Source organism: Poecilia formosa, unplaced genomic scaffold (genome assembly GCF_000485575.1).
Source record: "Poecilia formosa unplaced genomic scaffold, Poecilia_formosa-5.1.2 Scaffold48, whole genome shotgun sequence".
Classification (NCBI taxonomy): Eukaryota; Metazoa; Chordata; class Actinopteri; order Cyprinodontiformes; family Poeciliidae; genus Poecilia; species Poecilia formosa.
In genome coordinates this window covers 1,980,016-2,001,277 of record NW_006799987.1, presented here as the reverse complement: position 1 = coordinate 2,001,277, position 21,262 = coordinate 1,980,016, and the positions used below count along the sequence as shown (strand labels likewise).

The following is a 21,262-nucleotide window of genomic DNA, read 5'->3' as shown; positions in this document are numbered from 1 at the left end:
TGTGACCTTTCACTTTCAAAATGTTTTTTTTTTGTTTTTTCAGTTTAAAAATAATCTTTCAGTTCCTTTTTTTCTATTCAACAAACTTTATGGCCCTGATTTATCTCCATAGAGAAACGAAACACTGTCACCACGCTCTGTTAATTTCTCCTGCTAGAAATCTCTGCTATTGGCCTGTAAGAGTTTAAAAAGTGACTCATGGAGTAAATAGTGAGGTCAGACCAGCCTGTTGGGGCTTCATTGATCAGAGATGCTGCTGACAAACACTGGAGATACATAAATACGTTTGAGTAGTGTCAGACAGTCTAAGAGCAGCAGATTTTTTTCGGATTTGAAACTGAAGCAAATGAAAAAACCTCAAGATGACCCAGTTAAAAATGTCAAAATGTATTTCTGTTTATTTGCCTCCAGGGTTCAGAAAATCAGGCCAACGTTGCAGTTTGTTTACGAGATAAAGCTTTAATCTTGTGACCTGGGATTTTCCAGCTATTTTTAAAGGCAAAAATATACTTTTTGTCACATTTCATTCAAAATTCCTGCTCTAATGCATTAAAAATGCATTTTTTGATGCATTTGTGATATGTAATTGGACAGTTTTAATACTTACATCACACAGATGGCGATGATAAAACACACTTATAGTTTGAGAGAAAACAAACAAACTACACTTAAAGAATATAGTTCACTTTAAAGACATAAAGCAGGTAATATTATTGTGCTTTTAGCTTTTAAGTGGTGATTTCTTTTAGTAAACTGAAACATCATTTTATTTTATGGGCTTTATGAGACCTAGCCTGCTTAAATATTCTTTTAATTTAATTCGACACAAAAACAATTTAATTTAGAGGTTGTTAAAAACCCTTAATATCCTTTATCTTCCGCGTAGCTTTCACCTTTCACCCATTGAAAGCATAGCCCCACCTCCAAATTCTTGGCAAATTCCCCAAAAGTGGGCGGAGCCTGGAGACGCAGAGGGGCGTGGCCAAGCCTGGCGATGAACGCAGGGAGTAATCGGGGCTTTAGTTAGGACAAAAGAAGGGCTGTTGCAAACTTAGTGACAAATCTAGCAATTTTTTAATATTTATTTTTTACGTATTATTGGAGATTTTTATGGTGACATGTGAAACAAGGTTATTATAGTGAAATAAAACTAAAAATCTTAAATTGAGAAACAAATATAGTTAACTGAAATAACCTCCTGGAACTATCATGCATTTATAAAACTAGGACACACTGAAATTATAGTTATAATTTCCTTCCTGGTTGTGTTTATTAATCTGTTTATTAGCCTTTCAAACTGAGGTTAGTCCACAAAATGGCGGCAGCAAAAGTTGGTTCTTCAACAATAATTGAATAAAATTTTTGAAAATTCATCACACAATTCATTTACAAGTAATTACAATCCTATGACATTTTTTAATTCTGCACCTAAAAATGAACAAAAGTATAAAAAATTAAAACTATTATAATAAAAACTAAATATTTAACTAATGGTACCTAATAAACAAGCAAACACTCTTACAAACTAGCAGAAACTAACTGAATTAGACAAGCAAAAAGTCAAAATGAAATAAAACCAAACTGTCACAAAAAACAAACAACTATTATAATCTTGATGTGGAAGGAATATGAGCTGCATGTCAATTACAAATGTCTAAAAAGCACAATTTAGCAATTATGTGTTTCCAGTAAATAAGAAACACAAATAACACAAGTGATTAAGTTTGTTCACACAATAAGTCATTAAAAAGTTTGCCATGCCTTTGTCCACCTACCACTTCCTGTCGTCTTCTTTGTGGTTTCCAGCAGTAGAAGCATCCAGTTTCTTGATCGTGTTTCCTTTGTAGTTTTGTGAAACAAACCAATTTCAATACGGCCAAAATAAAACAGTTCATCTGAGCGGCAAAACTATTTTGTTCCAAAGTGGCTTTCTTTTGATTAAACAAATTTATTTTCAAAACGTCAAATTCCACAATTATGTGATCAGTGGAAACGCAGCGACTGAGATCCATGTCACTCTTCAAAATGTGGAGGACAAAATAAGATCCAATTAATAAAAACATGCTTTATCATCACAAGTCAAGGTAGGACTACAAAACATCTGATCTTTTAAAGTTGTCCATATCTGCAGCCAGAAAAATACGTTTAAAGTTCAAAACAACAGGAAGTGCGTCAAAAAAGATCCACGTTTATCTAATCACCAGAGACTGAGGAGGATCGAAAGGGAGGTTAAGAAATACCAGAAGCAAAATCTGTTGGACCATCTCAAAGTTTACTGATCTGATTTAACTGCTGAGGCTGGAAATGACGAAGATTGAACTTTTCTCACTGAAACAATCCAGGTTGTTCTGGTTTAAAGCAAAAGAAAAATGGCTGTCTGATGCTGTGGAAATATCGTTGTAGCATAAATGATTTTAAAACCGAGGATGTTTTATGCAAAAATCTCTCAAACTTTGTGCCAGAAACTGAAAATGGATCCAAAATGAGTATAAATGAATTTATTTAATCAGAAGTTGCACCTAAATACTGAGAACAAGATCTAGTCTGACCTAATATCTTGCAACTTTTTAGTCAGATGAGCCAAAATCATCAACTCAAAATGAGTTTTTTCAAACTTGCTCAACAACAAACTATTTTAGCAAAACAAATAATCAGATTGTTTTGCAGAAACTTGATTATAGATCCAAAACCTCAAATGGTTTTTCCACATTTTCCTTGTTAAATAAAAGCCAACAAGTTTGCTTATTACTCTGGGGCTCAACTGACAAAAACCGTTTGTCAGTTGAAACAGACACTTCCTGTATTTAGCCAAGCTTCAACAAAGCAAATAAAAGCAGATTTTGATGCACTAAGGTGTACTTTACAAAATAAAACACTTCAATGAGTAGTACCATGACAACAGACAAAAAGCAGAAAGTTTGGAAAAAATTATCACTTTGTGTTGAATCTAACATTTTTGTAATTAGATTTCAAATTAAAAGTCACCGTTTTGCCCTGATTTATTTTATTCATTCTTGAATTGCGGTCAGATGGGCCGCACAAATTCAGTCCATGGGCTATAACTGGCCCCCGAACCGCAGTTTGAACACCAGAGTGACCCATTAATTAAGTGAATACAAACAGCAGACACGCAGCATCCTTTTTTATTACATCAGTTACCGAGGCGACAGCTCCGCCATCCCGACTGGAACAGATCAGAAAATATTCGAATTTTTCAGGATTTTAGAGGCTGTACAAATGGCACACACAAGCGTGATTGTTTCAGAGTTTCATCACAAATGATTGAGCCTTTAAATGACAGAATACAACAAATTATCTGCATGTCAAAACTTAAAACTAAAACGGTGCAGTCATAAACAAGTTTAACGTTTCTAGCGTTTGATTCAGCAACCCGGAGGTCCTGATGGCGCAAACTGGAAGACAAACCTGTTCCTTGTGTCGTTATCTGCAGGTTAAAGGCAGAAATATCACATGCATTTCAAAAATAACAAAAACGAGGCTTTAAAAGTGTTTTCATACATTAAATGCCACAAAATGATGCTCAACTCTACTCTTCAGTAGCTGCGTTTCCATTACAAACATGTGCAAAACTTCGTCAATGTCGAAAAAACGCAATTTGGGGGGATTGGGGGGGAATCACGTACCTTTGTTTACGTGATAAATCATTAAAAAAAAACATGCCGCGCCGTTATCCTCCTCCCACTTCCTGCTTTCTTCTTCGTGGTTTACTCCGGTGGCGACATGCGGTTGTGGATCACGTGACTCGGGTGAAGTGAGAAAAGCGTTTCCACTGCAGTTTTGCGAAATAAACAAAAAGAAACATCCTGGGGCCAAAAACTTTATTTTTTAAACAAAAATCGAGTTTTTTCGACATTCATTTCCATTAAACTAATTATCTGGTGAAGCTAATTCATTTTCAAAACGTCAAAGTGCGCAATTATGTCATCAATGGAAACGCAGCTGGAGCTAGTGCGACATTTCTTCAGCTGGGGACGAATCCAGGTGGAGATCAGCAGTTCCTGCTGCGCTCAAGGAACGATGAGAACAGGGGAAAGATGTCAATCAGTGCGTTTGCATAAGTTTTACCAGCTTCCACCAAGGCTCCAGCCACCATGCTGCTACAGGAACCGATGCAATATGCAACGATTTTATCACGGAAAGAAAAACCGTTAATCTGGAGGGAATTCTGTGAAAACTATTTGAGTTATATCCAAATCGTCAGACCTGATTTTAATTATCTAATGATATAAATAGCAATTTATTTATTTCCACTGGGAGAAAATACAAAAAACTCAAAGAGAAAATTATATATGTATATATATAAATAAAAAATAAACTAAATATACATATATATTAAATTATTTTTAATTTAATATATATGTATATTTAGTTCATTTTTTTATTTATAAAAAATATATTTTTAATTTAATTTATAAAAAAGAAAAATGTATATATATATATATATATATATATATAAAAATAATTTAAACACATACATACATATGTTTTTTCATAATTTTTTAAATTATTTTTGAAACTAATTCATGCATTTTCTCCCACTGATGTTGCAGTTTGATAAAACAATAAAACAAAAAAAATTTATGATAAACAATTAACGTTTTGTTAATGATAATTCAAAACCATAATAGAGAAAATCCCATTCGCTTTATTGGAATGTAATCTTGTTAATGTTCCTGCTCGTCTGCTTTGTCAACATGGTGGCGAGCGCTGTGGGTCTGCTGGGGTCAACAGGTCACCTCAGGATGAGGAACAAGATGGCGGATGGGGGGAAACAAAGACGCTCCGCCGTCGTTTCTGGACCAGCAGCCGCTTCGTTTTCCAGAGAGCGTCTCTCAGTCCGCTGGGCGAAAATTAACCGGAGTGCAAACAGGGGAGACATGATCCTTAAAAGCGTGCCGCAGCGTCACGCCACGACGTTTCTGTTGTAGTCGTAGGACAGCCGGCGTTTGGCGGCTGCGTGCTGATTGGCCGAGGAGAGGCCTGGGGACAGGCGGCGGTTCGTGGACCAGGAAGTAGATCTGCTTTCCTGGAAAGATGGCGACCAAAAGAAGGAAACGCATCAACTTATTTACAGACATTTCATTGGTTAGATTGCATTATAACTGCTGCTACTAAAAATCAGTTACTCAGCACTTGAGTAAACTTTTTACCAAATAGTTTTTTACTCGAGTATTTTCCTGCTACTCTTTCTTGAGTGAAATTTTTCAGAGACTCTGCAATCTCTAGTAATAATGATTATATTAAATAATTATATTGAAGATTTCATTTTGAACATTTATTTACCTGCATAGTTCAGTAGAAAGTAATTCCCCATTAGATTTAGTTATGAATAAGCAGAGGTGGGTAAAAACTAATTAAATTCATTAAACTAATGACGCAGCGATCATTGTACTCACAGGAAGCGGCGGCTGCAGCTGCAGAGTTTGGATGAGCAGGTTCTGAGACGCGCTGCTGGATCTCTTGTGGCTCTGGTTGATCATGTTGTTCAAATCATGGAAAGAGTCCAAAAGCCTTCAGAGAAAAAAACGACAACATGCAGAAGAAACGGACAGAATTACAATATTTACCCATAAATAATCTAAAATATGCTTTAACATGCAAATAATATTCAAATTACTAATTTAATTGATTATTCCACCTTAATAACTAATGTTAAACACTCAAATCATAATTATTACAGGAATCAAATATACTGCAGTTCATTCGATTCACCACTTGGGGGCGACATTCTGCTTCCTTTTCCACATAACGGCTCAGTTGAAAACTGGTTTCCATGTAAAAATCTTATTTTCTCGTCTAAATGCTGCCCCCTGTTGGCAGCAAAAAGGATTGCATATCGACAGCTCTGAATGTTTTCATCAAACTACAATTTAAACGGCCTTTTTTTTATTAAATTGAAGAATTTTAAATGGGAATGCTCCATTACACAAAAAGTATAATTATTGATGAAATCATAAAATATAAAGTGTTTATAATGTAACTATGTAAAAGAAAGCATATATTTGTAAAACCAAATAAAAACTAATTCAAATAATTACATTGTTCTAAATATACATGTTTAATATAGACAATTAGCAAAAACAAAAGCATTTTAGTTCATCTATTAGCATTAAAGCGTAGATAAGAGACATATTTAAATATCAATCAAACTTCCAACCTGATTTATCTTTTTATATAAAGGTTTCAGTTTATATTCATGAGAATAACTAATTTATTAGAACTGTATGAAAAAGAAATTTATATTTTTATTTACCTTTTTTCAATAGAAATACAGAATGAACATTTTTCTTTACTTTTGACAAGAAATGCTAATATATTAGCTTTAGCATTGGTACTAGACGGTTCTTTATCAACTTGAGAAGTAAAACTAGACCAATATTAACAAGCCATTTTTATGTAAATGTTGTTGCCGTTTATGTTTATGGAGGGGGGAGGGGGCAGTTCTACATTAGCAATGTATTTAGCGGAAGCTAATGCCAAGGCGCTAACTTCAATTCAAAATGTATCTGCCCTTGAATGTCACATTTATTTTGACATTAAGAGATGATACCGGTCTAAGTCTTCATATCGGTGCATTCTGAGTTTTATCAAAGCAAGAAGCTGCTTTGATTCACTACTTTTTGTTTGCTGGAAACTCTGAACCAGCTCAGCTGTAAGTTTAGCATCACATCCAAGGTGGGATCGATGGCCTACCCCTGATCCTGTCTGGCTCGGCCGCGCAGGAGCTGCGTCAGCGTGGGAACGGCTTCCAGGTCACAGGGGTCACCAGGGGAAACACCGGGTAGCGAGGGGAAGGCTTCAGCAAAGACTGCCACCTGCAGGAGAAACAGAAAAACCCTCAGGGGTTAGAGACAAAATATGAAAAATAATCCAGAGAGAAGGAACCGAACCTTAACTGCAAAAAACACAAAATCCAAATATTTTTGGTCTAGTTTTAAGCAAACATCTTAATGAACTTGAAATAAGACAAAATTAATTTATAAGCAACTTTTTTTTTAGCAAGATGACCCTATTTTACGTCAATAATTCCTTAATAGTATTAATGAAAAAGTTCTAGTTCCACTGCGCCATTACCTAGCAACCCCAGCCAAGCCAAGCCAGTTACCTAGCAACCCCAGCCAAGCCAAGCCCGTTACCTAGCAACCCAGTTCTAAATCAACTGGCAGATTATTTCACTTACAATTTGGGAAGAATGTCTTGTAATAAGTGAAATAATCTGTCAGAGGAATTAGAATTTTTTCATTAATATTAAGGAATTATTTACTTAGAAGAAGCTCCAGTGTCTTGCTGAAAAGTTACTTGTAAGTTAGTAAGCTTGAAATAAGACGAAACTAAGATCTCTGCTCTAGGAACTAGATATAAATACTTACAGTTTGTGTTTTAAACATGTGGTTAAAGGATGACGTTTTGTACCCAAAGACATTTTACTTGTAGATTTTGTTCCTAAAAATGGACAAAGGTTTCTATAAAGTGCTTAATTCTGAGATTTTAACTTTTCTTTCAAACTAATTTGTTATTAAAATGAATACTTCAAAACATTTGGTGTTTCATGCAACAAATTACTTTGGCATTTTCTGTCTAGTTTCCAGTGCAAATATCTTAGACTTAAAATAGACAAAACTAACTTATACGTACCTTTTCAGCAAGATACAGGATCTTGTGTTAAGTCAATAAATCCTTAATGGTGATAAAAAAAGTTCTGCTTTCCCTGGAATATAATTTCACCCATAAAAAGACATTTTTCCCATGTTATATAAGTCTCTTAATATTAAAGAATTATTGACTTTAAATAAGCTCCAATATCTTGGTGAAAAGTTGCTTGTAAGTTAGTTTTGTCTTAATTCATGAAGACATTTGCACAAGAAACCAAACCAAAAATACTTTGCAATATTTTGTGTTTTTGCAGTGTAAGCGACGCGTCATGTAAAGTAGAATGCAATGCAAACACCTCATATGTAGGCTTGTCAATTAATCAGACGATAAATTAAACCTATCGACCTCATTTTAATTATCGGCTTTATCGTCTGCATTTTTGTCTTGCTGTTGATGATACTGAATGAAAAAGGCTCATCTCCGGTGCTCTCCACTGACCCTCCCTTCCCATTTCCTTTGTGTAATGTCCAGCGCACACTACACGAGTTGTCGGCCGATTGTCGGCCCATTTTCAAAACCTGAGACACATTAACCGACAGAAATTCTAGGTATAACGGTTCAATCGGGTTCGTCGTGCCGTGTGGTGTCCAGCCATATGGACACAAGATAAAGGCTACAAGTAAAGTTAATTCATTTTAAAACCAGGCATTAATCAATGCTTTACTAGAATCTGCCTGTGATGCATGTGGCTAGAGTCAGCGTAAAGTCCTGACTGAATGAAAATCATTATAACCTATTTATGTCACGTTAACGAAGAACAGCTGAAAAGTTACAGGGTTTATCAACTGCAGTAGAAATTTGGCTCCAACTCCTCCCCTTGTCATTTCTATATTATTTGCGCAAAATGCTGAATAAATTTTAATGTTGTTTCCACATATCATCTCCAATGTCCGCTGGACTTCGGGTTGCGCCGTGTCAGCTGTTTGGGATTCCCCTCCGTAATTTCCCCTCAGAAAGCGCGGAGGCGAATCCGCGCGTTCTGATTGGCTACCTGTCGCATTCAGCGTTGAGCTCCCAGTCAGGGAAAACCCCTGATTTAGATCGGAGCCACGACGATCCACCGTAACACACCATACACTGCAGGATGATCGGTTACGAAATCACCAGCGACAATCTTAGATCGGCCAACGATCTAAGATTATCATAAGGGGAAAATGGGGGCAGAAAATCGTGTAGTGTGAACGACTGCATCAGGTAGTTGGATGTGCCCGTCTTCTCTATTTAAATCTAGTGATTACTGAAGGCCAATATAGTTTACAGACTGTATAATCTGCACTCTTTTTTGAATGCAGTATTTATTTCCACTTTGGTTTTGTGTTGTTTAGTTTTTATTTAAGTAAGTTTTTTGTTAATGGAGACTGAGAATCAATTTTATTTTTGTTTTTGATTGTTTTGTTTATTTAGTTTATCAGTTCCAGTATTATGTGTTCTTTTGAAAATATAGTGTTTCTATCGATGGCAGGAAATCACATGCATTCTTAGTCAATATAATCGTTTATCGTAATAATTTTTTAGACAATTAATCGCTCAGCAAAATTTGTTATCGTGACAGGCCTACTCATATGTAATAAGAAGAGAGACTCTTCCTGGCAGTTTGAAGCATTTAATTTAAAGCTGGCTCCCCCTCCTCTGTGGACGAGGCTCATTTTTCATCTGCATCTTTTTCTGTGTGTTTAATGTCCACAGAGACTTTCCCCCGCAGCTTCGTCTTTCATCTTTTATGACTGCTCCAAATGTTGCTGCACAACATCCAGACTCCTTTCTAACCCAAAAACGCCGTCGCCGGGCGCGGCGCTGCCATGGTGACGGGAGGGAAACGTGAATGAAACCTTAAACTAGCTCTAAACGGAGATCACCCAACGTTTTTATTATTGGGATAAACAATAATACTGTTGTTGTTTTGATGCAATTATCAAGTAATTTATTGATTGGTTCGCCCTCTCAGATCAATAAACTTTCATTTTGTAAAAAACACTGAACAGTGGAACTGGAATAAAAAATGACAACCAAAAGAAAATGGAAATAAAAACCACACAAAACAAAAACCATAAATAAATAGATTATGAAGCCCCATTAAATAAAATTCCCCTTCAACAAATATCAGAATGGAAATTATCAACCTAATTTTAATTGATCAGGTGATTAATGAATTACTAAATTAGTTTGTGATCATTTCAATAATCGCTTAATTACAGTTAATGGTATTTTTGAGTGTATATTCTACTTAATTAAATAATTGCTAACTTAATAAGTATGTCAATAATTGATTAATCACAAGTAAGTTTTTGAATGTATACTCTAGTTAATGATTAATTGATGACTAAATTGATTTTTCAACCATCGATTAATCACGATTAATCACAATCACATGAATCAGGATAAATCTTTTTGGAGCCTGTACAGTCTAGTTAAAAACTAATTGACTAGTAAATCAGTTGACAATTACTTCAATAATCAATTAATCACGATTAATCATAATTAATCATGACTAATGGTGTTTTTGATGGCATTAGTTAAAGGTCTATAACATAGTGTTTGGTATCTTTTCAAAGGGAACCCTCTTAGCTTCATTTGAACCAACTTTTGAGTCTCTGACGAAAACAGAGTTCATTAAATTTTGTTAAACCAAAAATAATACATATTTCCCACTCTGTCTAAACTAGGTACAGAGTTAGGGGGTTAGAGTCAGAGTCATATCAGATAACAACTGAAATACTCAACAGACTCAGAAAATGTATAACATATACCTATACTGTCTGTCTGACTTGAATCAGTGCTGGTAAGAGACTCAAAACTTGGTGTCATTGAAAACCAAGACTGGACCAAAAAGTGGCCCATCGTCTACTGGTCTAGCCAAAGTTTTGAAGCCAGAGTCGTACCAGGCTGTGATTGGTTGGCGGTCCATCTCTCCTCGCCTCCACGGCGTTGGCCGGCCACCATCGCTCCACGCCACCTCCACTCTCACCTGTCGGCTCCTGAGGGAAGGCCGTCCAGGTGTCGTCTCCACCTGCTGTTTGAAGACACAAACAGACAATTTATATGCTTAATTCACAGGTTTACAGCTGAAATTGGTTCTGGATGAGTCAGAACCAATTCTGAATCGTTTTCTCATTGTGTTTCTTGCTGCCTGTTCCTTTTCACCTCACGGCCACATTTGGCTGAGTTTTTCCTCTGATTCCTCTGACTTTCCCCCCTGGCTCAGACGTGGCATGAAGAATCCACCTGACACTTCCTCTGTGTGAATGTTTCTCCCTCTCTCACTGCCCAATAACCTGAGGCTAACAGGAGCTTAGACTCACTTTTTCTCCTCCCCCTCCGCCAGCCCAACTCTGAAAGATCACATGTAGTGAGAGGGAGTAGTCGGCCAAAAATCCAGGTCAGGACAGACTAGAATAATTTATCCACTCTGAAAGTGCTTTCTAAAGAAAGACATTACCTATATTTGTAGAGGAATATCAAGTTGTATTCATCAACAAATGCAAGATGGAATAAAATTATGATCTTGTTAGTTTTGATCTTGTTAGGCTACAAACCAGGGAAGAAAGTTTTCGATCGAATCACGATTAATTGAAAGGCCGTAACTGTCTTAAAAACTTAAGTTTTCTGTTGCATCAAGAGAAACGACCGTTTTTCCACAACACGAAGGGCTACTTTTTCTTTTCTTTGTTTTGTTTGTAAAATGCCGAATTAAAAAACAGAAACGCTACATTTGAACATGTTTTTCAGCTGCATTAAATATTGACTGAAACAACAAAATAATAACGGTTTTCCGTCATAAAGCACATTTGAATGACTGTTATTAAAGTAAAAATTACCTTAAGGAGTTTGTAGAGTGTCATTTTAAAACAGAACCACATAAAATTAATCTTAAATCGCACTACGGACTCCGTTTGGACAGTTTCTTTTCTGTTCTGGTTTAACCGCCGCCATCTTTAATTGCTGTATCGACGGCTCCGCTTAAGGAGGATGACCAGCGGCGCCCCCAGCTGGATGGCGGCCGCACTACAACACTTATAAACGATCTAAGCGGACGCTATCAGATTGGGATTCGTTTTAATCTAATAAATCATTACCCGACAATTAATTCTAAATTGATTTATTCTTTGAACTGTATGCTACACCAATTCAGGCAAAACTTCTCCAACCAATTTTGCATTATTTTCCGTTATTTCAACCAGTTCAGAGGTCATCTGTTTAGCTGTTTTTCTCCTATGAAGCCACTAAAGCCACCATTAACTATATTTTTCTTTTACATAGAAAAGTACTCCTAGATTGAGGTTTCTATGTATTTTTGTTGTGTTTTCTCACAATAAACAGATCTGTGCTGCATTGTTAGGAGTAATTTGGAATGTGTGTAATTGACTTCTTTTTAATAGGATCAACATTAATAAACTGAATTCAGTTGAAATAAGGGCTGCAACTAAACATTTCAGTTATCGATTAGTTGGATAAATAATTGGAACATTCTGCAGATTTTTTTATTTAACCACAAGCTAATTTAAAATACAATAATATAATATTATGATGATAATATCACACCTTATTCTTAATATAATAAGGCATAATAACCTTATCTTATTGATAAGGTTATTATTATAATATCCTTTTAACAAATAATGTTATTTAAATGACCCCATTTAAAGGTCATTTAGACCCCAAAAGATTTGTGTCTCTAGTACTGATGCATTAATCAGATCTATTCAATCTAATTGCTTTGTGCTCTATTATTTAGTTTACATTGCATTTAGAGTTCCTAATTGCGCTTCTGAATTAAACATATTTGTTTTTTACATGTTTGACCAAGGTAGTCAACCTATTGGTTTTGTTTCTTTCTTATTTATTTTACATTGGCTGTTGTACTCCTAACTGCTCTGACTGAGCAAATTAAAGTTTACATTTTTACATGTTTGAGGAGCTAATGGTGTATTTAAGTGTGCTGATGCAGCAAAGATATGAGATAAGTTTGTAATTTTGTACATTTATGTTTGCATTAAAAAAAAACCCAAAACATTTTAAGTAAATTCAGAAGTTTACTTAAAATGTCCTTTATGCTAAAACTCAGATGTCTGTATTGGAAATTAAAAAAGTGTATAGTTGCAGCCAGAATCTAGGCTAAAAATGCTTGGTAAGATTTTGTGTTTTTGCATCGCGCTGCATTCCTGAGGGATCAGAAAAGGTTAAAATGGCTCCTAATACTCTGCACAAGTGTTGCTGGAGTTTTCTCAGGAGGTGGTTTGACAACTTTTACTCTTTGTTTTTGGATTTAAAAAGAAATGAGGATGAGAAACACAGGAGAAGAAGAGTGAGAATGATAAAATAATAAAGTTTGGGCCTCACCAATTCTCGCTCTGCTCCCAGACATTTCCGAGGCGGACATGTTGACCCCGTCGCTCCAGGTCGGGTCTCCCTCCGCCTGCATGAAGACACCGAACTCATCCTCCTCTTCCTCCTGAGTAGAGGAGACCCTCACCTCCTCTGCCTTCTCCTCCAGCTCTCCACTTGGACTCCTACTCTGCTTTTGGCTGCCTTCCTCTTCCTCCTCCTCTTCTTCCCCACTGGTTGCCATGGAAGCAAGAGAAGGGGCAGGATTAGAGGAGGCATTAAAAACCAAGGTAGATGTGTTTTCCTCTTCATCCTCCAGCTTCCTGCAGGTGCACTCATCCTTTAGTTTCTCTGATTTCTCAGAAATTGAGAGATTTTTCTGTCTGACAGGCGAACAGAAAACCACTTCCTCTTCCTGAAAGTTGTTGTTTTCCTCACGTTTTTGGAAAATACGAGGTTCTCTGGTTTCCTCATCACTGCTAATATTTGTTTCCTCTTCATGCTCAACTTTACGTTGGTTTTGGTTTGAAAAAACCCGGACTACGTCCTGATCAGCACCCCCTACAGGAATGGAGGACTCTACAGAATTAAACTGTATTTCTTCTTTTGCATTTGGTCCAGCGCCCCCTACAGGAATGGAGGACTCTACAGAATTCAACTGTATTTCTTCTTTTGCATTTGGTCCAGCGCCCCTTATAGGAATGGAGGACTCTGCAGAATTCAACTGTATTTCTTCTTTTGCATTTGGTCCAGCGCCCCCTATTGGAATGGAGGACTCCGCAGAATTAAACTCCATTTCCTTCTGTGGTTCTGCTTCGTTTTGTTTGGCTTTACTGTCAGGAATGGGGGAGTTTTGCCTCTCCTGAAGTCTTTCGGATAGTTTCTCTTCATCAACAGCCGAGTCGTTTTTGGAGTCCAACTCTTCTGCTTCCTTCCCATCCAGGTCCAGCTCAATCGCCGTTCTTCTTGTCGGACTTTCGGCTTCCTCTCGATCATCTTTGCTGTTTTTTTGAGTGCGGGTTTCGGGTGGAACATCGAATCTCTCCGACTGCTTTCCTTCAGGCGTTTTGCAGCCCCTCTCCCGGCCGATGCCGGACTTCCTCCACCTCCGGCCGGACCGCACCCTGACCCGGTTCGCTGCGGCCTCTGTCGGCGGCGGCTCCGCACTTCCGCCTCCTCCTCCTAATCCTTCTCGCTTTCCTCTCAACCACTCTCCGACCGTGCTGGAAGTCGAACTGGAACCGGGCTTGGCGGTTGAGTATAAACAGCTTCCTTTCTCCGTCCGGAGGAAAAGGCATTGCGTTTGCGTTTTCCCGCCGCCTTCCGACGTCTTCAACGTGGCGACCGTTACCAACGCGCCGATCCCGGCCTGCCGGGCGTCGACGCCCAGTGGCAACCCGTATCCACTCAGGTACACGTCGGCAGGCCTCGGGCAGGACGTCGACGTCCCTCTACCTCCCAGCGGTGGGGCGGTCGGGGGTTTACCTCCACCGAGCAGACCGCCGGCTTTGCGGCGGTTCCTGGAGCACAGCGCCCAGGCTCGGAGGCCGCGGATCAGCGGCAGGTCTCCCAGGCCCAGCTCGACTCGGCTGGGGAAGGGCAGCGAGGTTCTGGAGCACCTCTGGAGCATCTCCCGGGGGCAGTCCGACATGCCCAGGCAGGGGTAGTTGTTGTTGTTGTTCTGCTGGAGCATGGCGCCTGTTGTCGGCCTCATCTAAGTTTTATGGTTGTTTCCTCACACCAGTCAGTTTAGTTCGTTTTAATTAGTTCTTTTGCTTAGAAAGTTCGGCTCGTTTGTCTGATGCGGACCAAAAAAGCGAACCTAAAAAACTCCTCGGTTTGGTTGGACGTGTTTGAATGCATATATGAACACCAAGCGGACCGAAGGCCGCTCCAAAAGCAGGAAGTGGAAAACAGTGCAGGGCATTCTGGGTACTCTTGTTTGTTTCAACCAAAACAAACAAGAGTGTAGCGGGTAAACTGGCTTGTGGTATTCTCCTAAAGACAAAAGAGAAAACCTACAACTGCTAAAATCTGAAACCTCCGTTTTTGTTTACATTCTGTGAAGGAAGCTGCTTTTCAGAGGTTTTTGTGTCGTTTCTTTCAGTCGTTCTTGGTGCAGCGCCCCCACAGGCGAGCAGGGGAACAGTTTTTCAATTAATTTGGATGTTTGACTCAGTGCAGTGATTTTCAGGTTGAGCTGAATTCTCATTTGTGAGAAGAAACGCTGCCAGACTCAGTAATCATATCTCGATTCAAAGCACGGCAGCTCCAATAATTCAGACAAAGCACTCTGTGCGTGACGAAACGTCCCTTTTGGAAACTCGGACAACAATAAAACCAAAACAATAAGCTGATCTTTTTAATCTTGCATCTTAGCAGTTTCCTCTGATGGTAGAAAAGCTTCAGTCTCTGAGTAAAAGCAGAGGAACAAGCAGGTTACGTGTCCTGCTGTCTCTGCTGATGAGAGCGGAGGTAATGAGGATTTTGTTTTCTTCCACGCCGATGCGCCGTGACGCTGTCTTCTGACCTCTCTGTCAGCTGGACTCGCGTCTCCAGGGCCGATCGGGCTGTCAGAGCAACCAGGCTGCAGAGGAACAGGACAAAACAGTTAAGGCTCTCAAAGGAGAAATAAATATTCACCAAGAACAAAAAGTACATTTCAAGATTAAATTGAGTCTTATTTACAAACTGATTTACCAGAATTTACAGAATGTAACAAAATGTAAATCTGGTTTTGCTTTCATTTTTGCCAAAAGTTGACATTCAAACTTTTTACATTTTGTGACATTACAACCAAGAAACTTTAGCTTAGCCTAAAATATTTAGGCAATAGATCAATTAATTACATGATGAATTAACAAAGCTGCATAATTTCCATTTATATTATGTTTTTTTATTGTCTGTGTTTTATTTTGGTCCTATATGTTTCTTGTTTGTAATAATGTTATTAGAAAAAAATAGAAAGCAAATCTGAGAAGAGGAAACGGAATAGCTCCTCACCCACTTCAAAATAAACACATGATTATAAACGGCTAGCTAATTGAAGATTTCTTAACAGTCGAACACAAATGTCAAACTTCTTCCAACGAAAAGTTTACTAAACAATCGAGTAAATTCGCGCTTAAGAATTGAAACATTTATAGGAAGCTAAGTTAAAGGTTTTCAAAGTTAGCAAAAGGAAAAATTAGTTCAAATGATTCACACATTAGTGGAAAATGTGCCCACCACTGGGTTCCAATATGTAACTGTTATAACCATGTAATGTGGATTTGAGGCAACACACTTATTTAAAGGAAGCTAAGTGTGCTAAACCTAAAAGTTAGCATCAATATAAGAGGAAAAATTAGCTCTGCTATTAGCTTCAGCGTACCCACTACTGGATAAGTAGTACCTTTTTAACCCTGTAGATGTGGATTTGAGGCAGCACACTTATTTTAAGGAAGCTAAGTGTGCTACATGTTTTCAAAGTTAGCAAAAAGCACTAAACCAAAAATTAGCTTTTCTATTAGCAAGTCACTGGACCTCACAACCTTCCGATTGCAAGACGACTACTATGACAAGTTTAACGCCGTCCATCACTGACTAGCTTCCCTATCCCTGTTAAACACATTCCCATAGCATGATGCTGCCACCACCATGTCTCACTACGTCTGTTCAGGTCAGGGACTCATTTCCCCTATACTCAGTGTTTTGCATGAAGGAGAAAAAGTAAAACTTTGGTCAAAGTTCAGCCATATCAAATCTTGGAATATTGTTTTCGAACCACAACTTTAAAAATTCAAGCCAGAAGTTTATATTTATATTTCTACGAACATAATTAACTCTTTAGCTACTTCACAATTCCTTTATCATGTAAAATCCGAATTAAAATACCCAGTTATATTGAGACAAAATGTGGAAAACTTCACGGTGGTTCTGTTCCGGGTCGTAAAAAAACATTAATTTGGTTTTAACTGACACTTTGCGCATCCTGGTGCCACTTAGATCAGATGTGACATCAGCAGACGCGTAAAATCCAGATTTTATAACATGCACCATCGGGGACAAAGGCAGGTGTTGGCCACGTATCATACCAGCAGCAAGTGTGTTAGGATGAGCCACCAGTAAAACCAGTAGCTTCCCCACCAGAACATCCAGAACAGAAGGTTCCAAAAGCGGATTCCAGTTTCTTACCTGATCAGATGTTCGGGATTTTAGTTCATTATCATTTATTCAACGTCCTTCCACATCTTCATTGTTTACAGAGGAAGCTGGTGGAGCATCCTGAACTGGGATCGCATCATTTCCAGTCGGCCTGCGCCACTGACGCCACAGAATCAGGAAAATCAGCGTCCGGTCCGGTCCGTCAGAGAGCGGGGTAACCACACACCAAGGACCCGTTCCTCCGGCTCCTGCGGCCGCTGCGCAGCGCCTCATCCGCCGCGGTTCTGCGGGGCGCATCGACGCATCTTTCCGCAGTCAGTCCCTCAGTCGCCTCCGGTGCGCTCAGCCAGCCGGATGACGGAGAGCGCGTTGGACCTGCAGCCCACTCACCGATGGGAGGAGAGATGGCAGGGAGAGGTGAGGCCAGCGGAAGTGTATGACGGGTTGTTAATGCCACGCGGAAGTGGAGGCTTTTTATTTTTTACCTCAAATGGGCGATCGCAGCTGGAATATACAAAGGCGGGTTACATGGACATTAAAACAGGGAATCAGTCCGTCAAAATCTAGAGATTAATCTCAGAATTTTTGTGAAAAAAAATAGTAATTAAAATTCATTAGAAGTTGATATTAATCTTAAAAAAAATCTAGAAAAAACATAAAAAGCTTAAGAACTTGAAAACTTTTCAAAAGTCGCAATGTAAAAAAAAATAATTGGAAATTTCTTAGTTTCATAAGTCAAAAATCTTCAAACTTTTCAAACTCAAGTTAAAAAAAACAACCTCAGAAATGTCTGAGTTTTAAATGTAAAAAAAATAGATAAAGAAAAACTTTTGAAATTAATTTCAGAAAAGTTCTAAAAAAATAACACTTAGAAATTTAAGAATTTGAAGTTATAATTGAAAAAAAAAAAACTCAAAATAAATTTTGATTAATCAGAAATTTTCTTAAACACCCTCAGAAATCTTGAGATTAATCTCGGATTGTTTGAGAAAAAGCAAACTTCATCGCTGAAAGAAAATAATTTTAACTGTAAATTTGCCATTATGAATAATTTTGAACTAAACATGTCAGAAAGTACAATACACATGTATATAAAATGACCTAAAAATCATAATTAAAATAGGTTTTATTCTAACAAAAACACAAAGTGTTACTTTAAAAGAACCAGTTAAAATAAAGAACAATCTTGAGTTTTCCATGTGGAAGTGCAGCTGGTGACACTGCAGACAAACCTTTTCATTTCCCCCTGACTGTGGCACTGTTTGCTCCTCATAGATCAGTTTTTATCCTCCTCAGACACACACATTGCGGAGATACGTTTTCACTGCGTCATCGCTGAAGACGAGCTGCAAAACACACACACCGCCGGAAGACGTCATGCATCCGTGTGTAGTTTTCCATGATGGGCTGCACAGATTTTTATCTGACTCTTCATTCATTCAGGTACAGCTAGTAAAGATCAGGTGGAAGTCACTAGTTTCAGAAAATAAAACACAAAATATCACAAATATCACTTTTGATTAATATGGCTTATAGATAGGGGGATTAATAGTAATTCTCCGCCCAAAAAAGAAATTCTGTCTCAGAAAATTAGAATATAGCATAATATTAATAGTATACAGATGTATATATATTAAACTGAGACTGTCATTTCTATGTCTTCAGTATTTGGTTGGGGCTCCTTTTGCATGAATTACTGCATCGATGTGACACGTGCTGCCTTTATGGCAAGCCGTTCTAACATAAAATTAGCTTCACTAATTCCATTCAGATATTTAAATCGGTTTTTGACTAAACGTACAAATTGTGGCAGTTATGAATTTTCAGATGGAATAAAATCTGTTTTAATGGAAACTTAAATGTTTCTTCCCCTAAACGTTGGCTTTGCTACCCTGACATTCATTGTTCACAAAGAAGATGGCAATAAAAAAAAACAACAAAAAGAGTGAATATTTTATTGTCTTTCCAATGCAGCTCTGGCACAACACTTAGTTCTGAAAATCTGAAAATCCAAGAGAAAATGTGATCACCTCATTCATCCAGAAAGGTAAAAACACCTGTAGAGCCGACCCAATGTTATCTTGACTTTACTTTGCTTTTTAAAAAACATTTTTCCCCTGGTAAACGTTGCTTCCTTTCAGTTACCAAAGGAAAACTAAACAACAATCAAATGAAAAGCACAATTTTGCTCTCAGATGCTTTAAATATTTTACAGCTGATATTTTGAATATCCCTTTCTCTGATCTAAACAGTATTTCCTCATTTTAGAAATGAAAATGGTGAATATATTGACTTACTGGCAGACAGTTTTATAAAGGTAACAGTTAAAGGCACTTCTTATATTATTATGTAGCACTAACCACACAAAACACATTAAGCTACACTTTGGCTTTTGAGCAAATTAAAGCTTGCCACTCCTTAATTAGTTTCATTGTAGCAGCCAAAAGTAAGATCTACAGTTCCTTTTTGTGTTGAACTCTTTGAATTAAATCCCTTAAATTCCCATCGTCTCATTTTTACGTTTTTGCAACAACAATAAAATCTCCATCATGAGACTGTTGAATAATTTCCAGGCGATGCAAAGTGAAAATATAAATATAAAGAGGCTAGCAGCATGTTGACCTAAATGTTTGAGAGAAATCTGCCACTATAAGGTCAGAGGTCACAGAGCAGAAGAGTCCAGAGCATCCTGCGTACACACAGCGGTAAACTCTGGGACGTAGCACCAACTAAATGCCTTCAGTATAAATCTTACGTAGAAAATAACAGCCTATCATCTTTATAACCTCACACTTTTCCTGCAACACCAACAAAAGAGATCTTCAGATTAAAAAGAAAAAAGAAAAAACAAACCCAACTCTGGTGAATATGAAAATAATTACATTTTGAAGGGACAATGCTTAAAAACAAAACAAAAAAACAAAACAAAAAACGCTATAATATAGAGATATTTACATAAATCTATCCAGTATATTTTCTGATTGATCAGCATAAATGAAAAAAAAAAAAAAATCTGGTACAATGTATAGTTCTCATGTGACATCACACTTCCGGGAACATTGTAGCTGACAGCCATCTTGGTAGGTAACGTATCTTTCATGACAGTTGCTATGACAACAACAAACAAGGCACAAGCTTAGAACTGGCTCTTACCTTGTTCCTTTCTAACTTATAAAAATATACAAACAATTTCTCGAGTACTATGCTTTCTTTTTGTTGGTTCATCTATGCTTTGTGCTGGACTTGCCTACCAAGATGGCGGTTCAGTGGTGCGGCTCACTTCCGGTTCAGACTTGTTGGAACTGCATCGACTCTGCTGGTGAGCGTAAAGTTATTCGCACTTTGAATAAACAAAAATAAATAATTGATGACGTGTTGATATTTAGTGTGTTTATCAAAACTGAACAAAACTGGATAAATAATTAGGACAAACCTAACAAAACTAAATGAACAACAAAAATAGTCAAATGAAAAAAAAAACAAAACTGGTATATATTACTCTTTAGTTGTAATACTGATAGTAACGCTGGTTGATAAAAAGACCTTGTATTTCATCACAATCATGACTGACCTGCTAAAATATAAAAGATAAACTTTCATTTTTCCCCACATTAAAATAACACTGCAACCTCATCAGTCTAAAAAAACACAAAAACAAAGAAAACCAAAAGTTATTTAAGATATCAGTACAGCATTCTCAGTAGTTAAAAGTCTGACACTTGGTGAGTAGTTACTGAAGACTCGCCGGTCCGAGTCTCAGAGGTAACCAGGTGTCTGGTGATTCTCGTCGTCTTGGTGACCGTTGTGACAGTTCCCTCCTCTGTGGAAGAGACTTGGTGCTCTTCGGACATTTGCTGGCTGGCGAAGTCGAGTCCTGAGGTGTGGAGACAGAAGGACCCAGAGACGTCCACCTCCCCTCCCAGCTCGCCCCTGCGCTGGGCAAGAGGGGAGCCCTCCGGGGTTATCTGGAGGAAGCCTGGGGTCAGGAGACAGGGACAGATGCGAGAGGAAGCAAGGAAGAGTGCGGAGGATAAGTGAAGAAATCAGGACTGAAAGAAAACTTTGTCTTCAGTAAGAGAAAACAAATCAGGAAGAGAGATGTTAATGGTTCAGGAACATC

General features: G+C 37.9%; 2 protein-coding genes and 1 long non-coding RNA gene across 6 annotated transcripts in view; all 3 read right to left on the bottom strand.

Moving 5' to 3' along the window:
* Positions 1 to 4,643: 4,643 nt before the first annotated feature.
* Positions 4,644 to 15,072, bottom strand: LOC103138296 (ABC transporter F family member 4). Of its 2 annotated transcripts, none has more exons than XM_016671733.1 (5): positions 13,012 to 15,072; positions 10,554 to 10,687; positions 6,715 to 6,836; positions 5,418 to 5,532; positions 4,644 to 5,047 (listed from the first exon to the last, which is right to left on the bottom strand). In XM_016671733.1, the coding sequence occupies exons 1-5, from the start codon at positions 14,708 to 14,710 to the stop codon at positions 4,925 to 4,927; spliced, it is 2,193 nt and encodes a 730-aa protein (XP_016527219.1). In that variant the 5' UTR covers positions 14,711 to 15,072; the 3' UTR covers positions 4,644 to 4,924. The 2 variants fall into 2 exon arrangements, with proteins under 2 accessions (XP_016527219.1, XP_007552496.2); XM_007552434.2 differs by having other exon boundaries at positions 10,554 to 10,684.
* Positions 15,073 to 15,345: 273 nt separating this feature from the next.
* Positions 15,346 to 17,545, bottom strand: LOC103138297 (uncharacterized). The gene is made up of 2 exons (XR_476276.2): positions 17,173 to 17,545; positions 15,346 to 15,583 (listed from the first exon to the last, which is right to left on the bottom strand). It is a non-coding gene; the product is annotated as an uncharacterized LOC103138297 (long non-coding RNA).
* Positions 17,546 to 19,082: 1,537 nt separating this feature from the next.
* The window catches only part of prx (periaxin), a 33,471-nt gene continuing 31,291 nt past the window's right edge, over positions 19,083 to 21,262 (bottom strand). For 2 of the 3 annotated variants that reach the window (XM_016671722.1, XM_007552436.2), the window contains exon 9: positions 19,083 to 21,118. In XM_016671722.1, coding sequence (XP_016527208.1) covers positions 20,847 to 21,118 — 272 coding nt within the window. In that variant the 3' untranslated portion in view covers positions 19,083 to 20,846. Of the gene's footprint in view, positions 21,209 to 21,262 lie in introns of all 3 variants that reach the window. The other variant, XM_016671723.1, reaches the window with a different exon arrangement.

What these genes read in the sequence shown, in the direction of transcription:
- LOC103138296 (XM_016671733.1), bottom strand. Translation starts at nt 14,710, where the DNA reads ATGAGGCCGACAACAGGCGCCATGCTCCAGCAGAACAACAACAACAAC. An exon ending in CGCCAACCAATCACAGCCTG is followed by an intron (nt 6,837 to 10,553) that starts GTACGACTCTGG and finishes TTTCTCCTGCAG; the next exon opens with GTGGCAGTCTTTGCTGAAGC. An exon ending in CGAGCCAGACAGGATCAGGG is followed by an intron (nt 5,533 to 6,714) that starts GTAGGCCATCGA and finishes TTTTCTCTGAAG; the next exon opens with GCTTTTGGACTCTTTCCATG.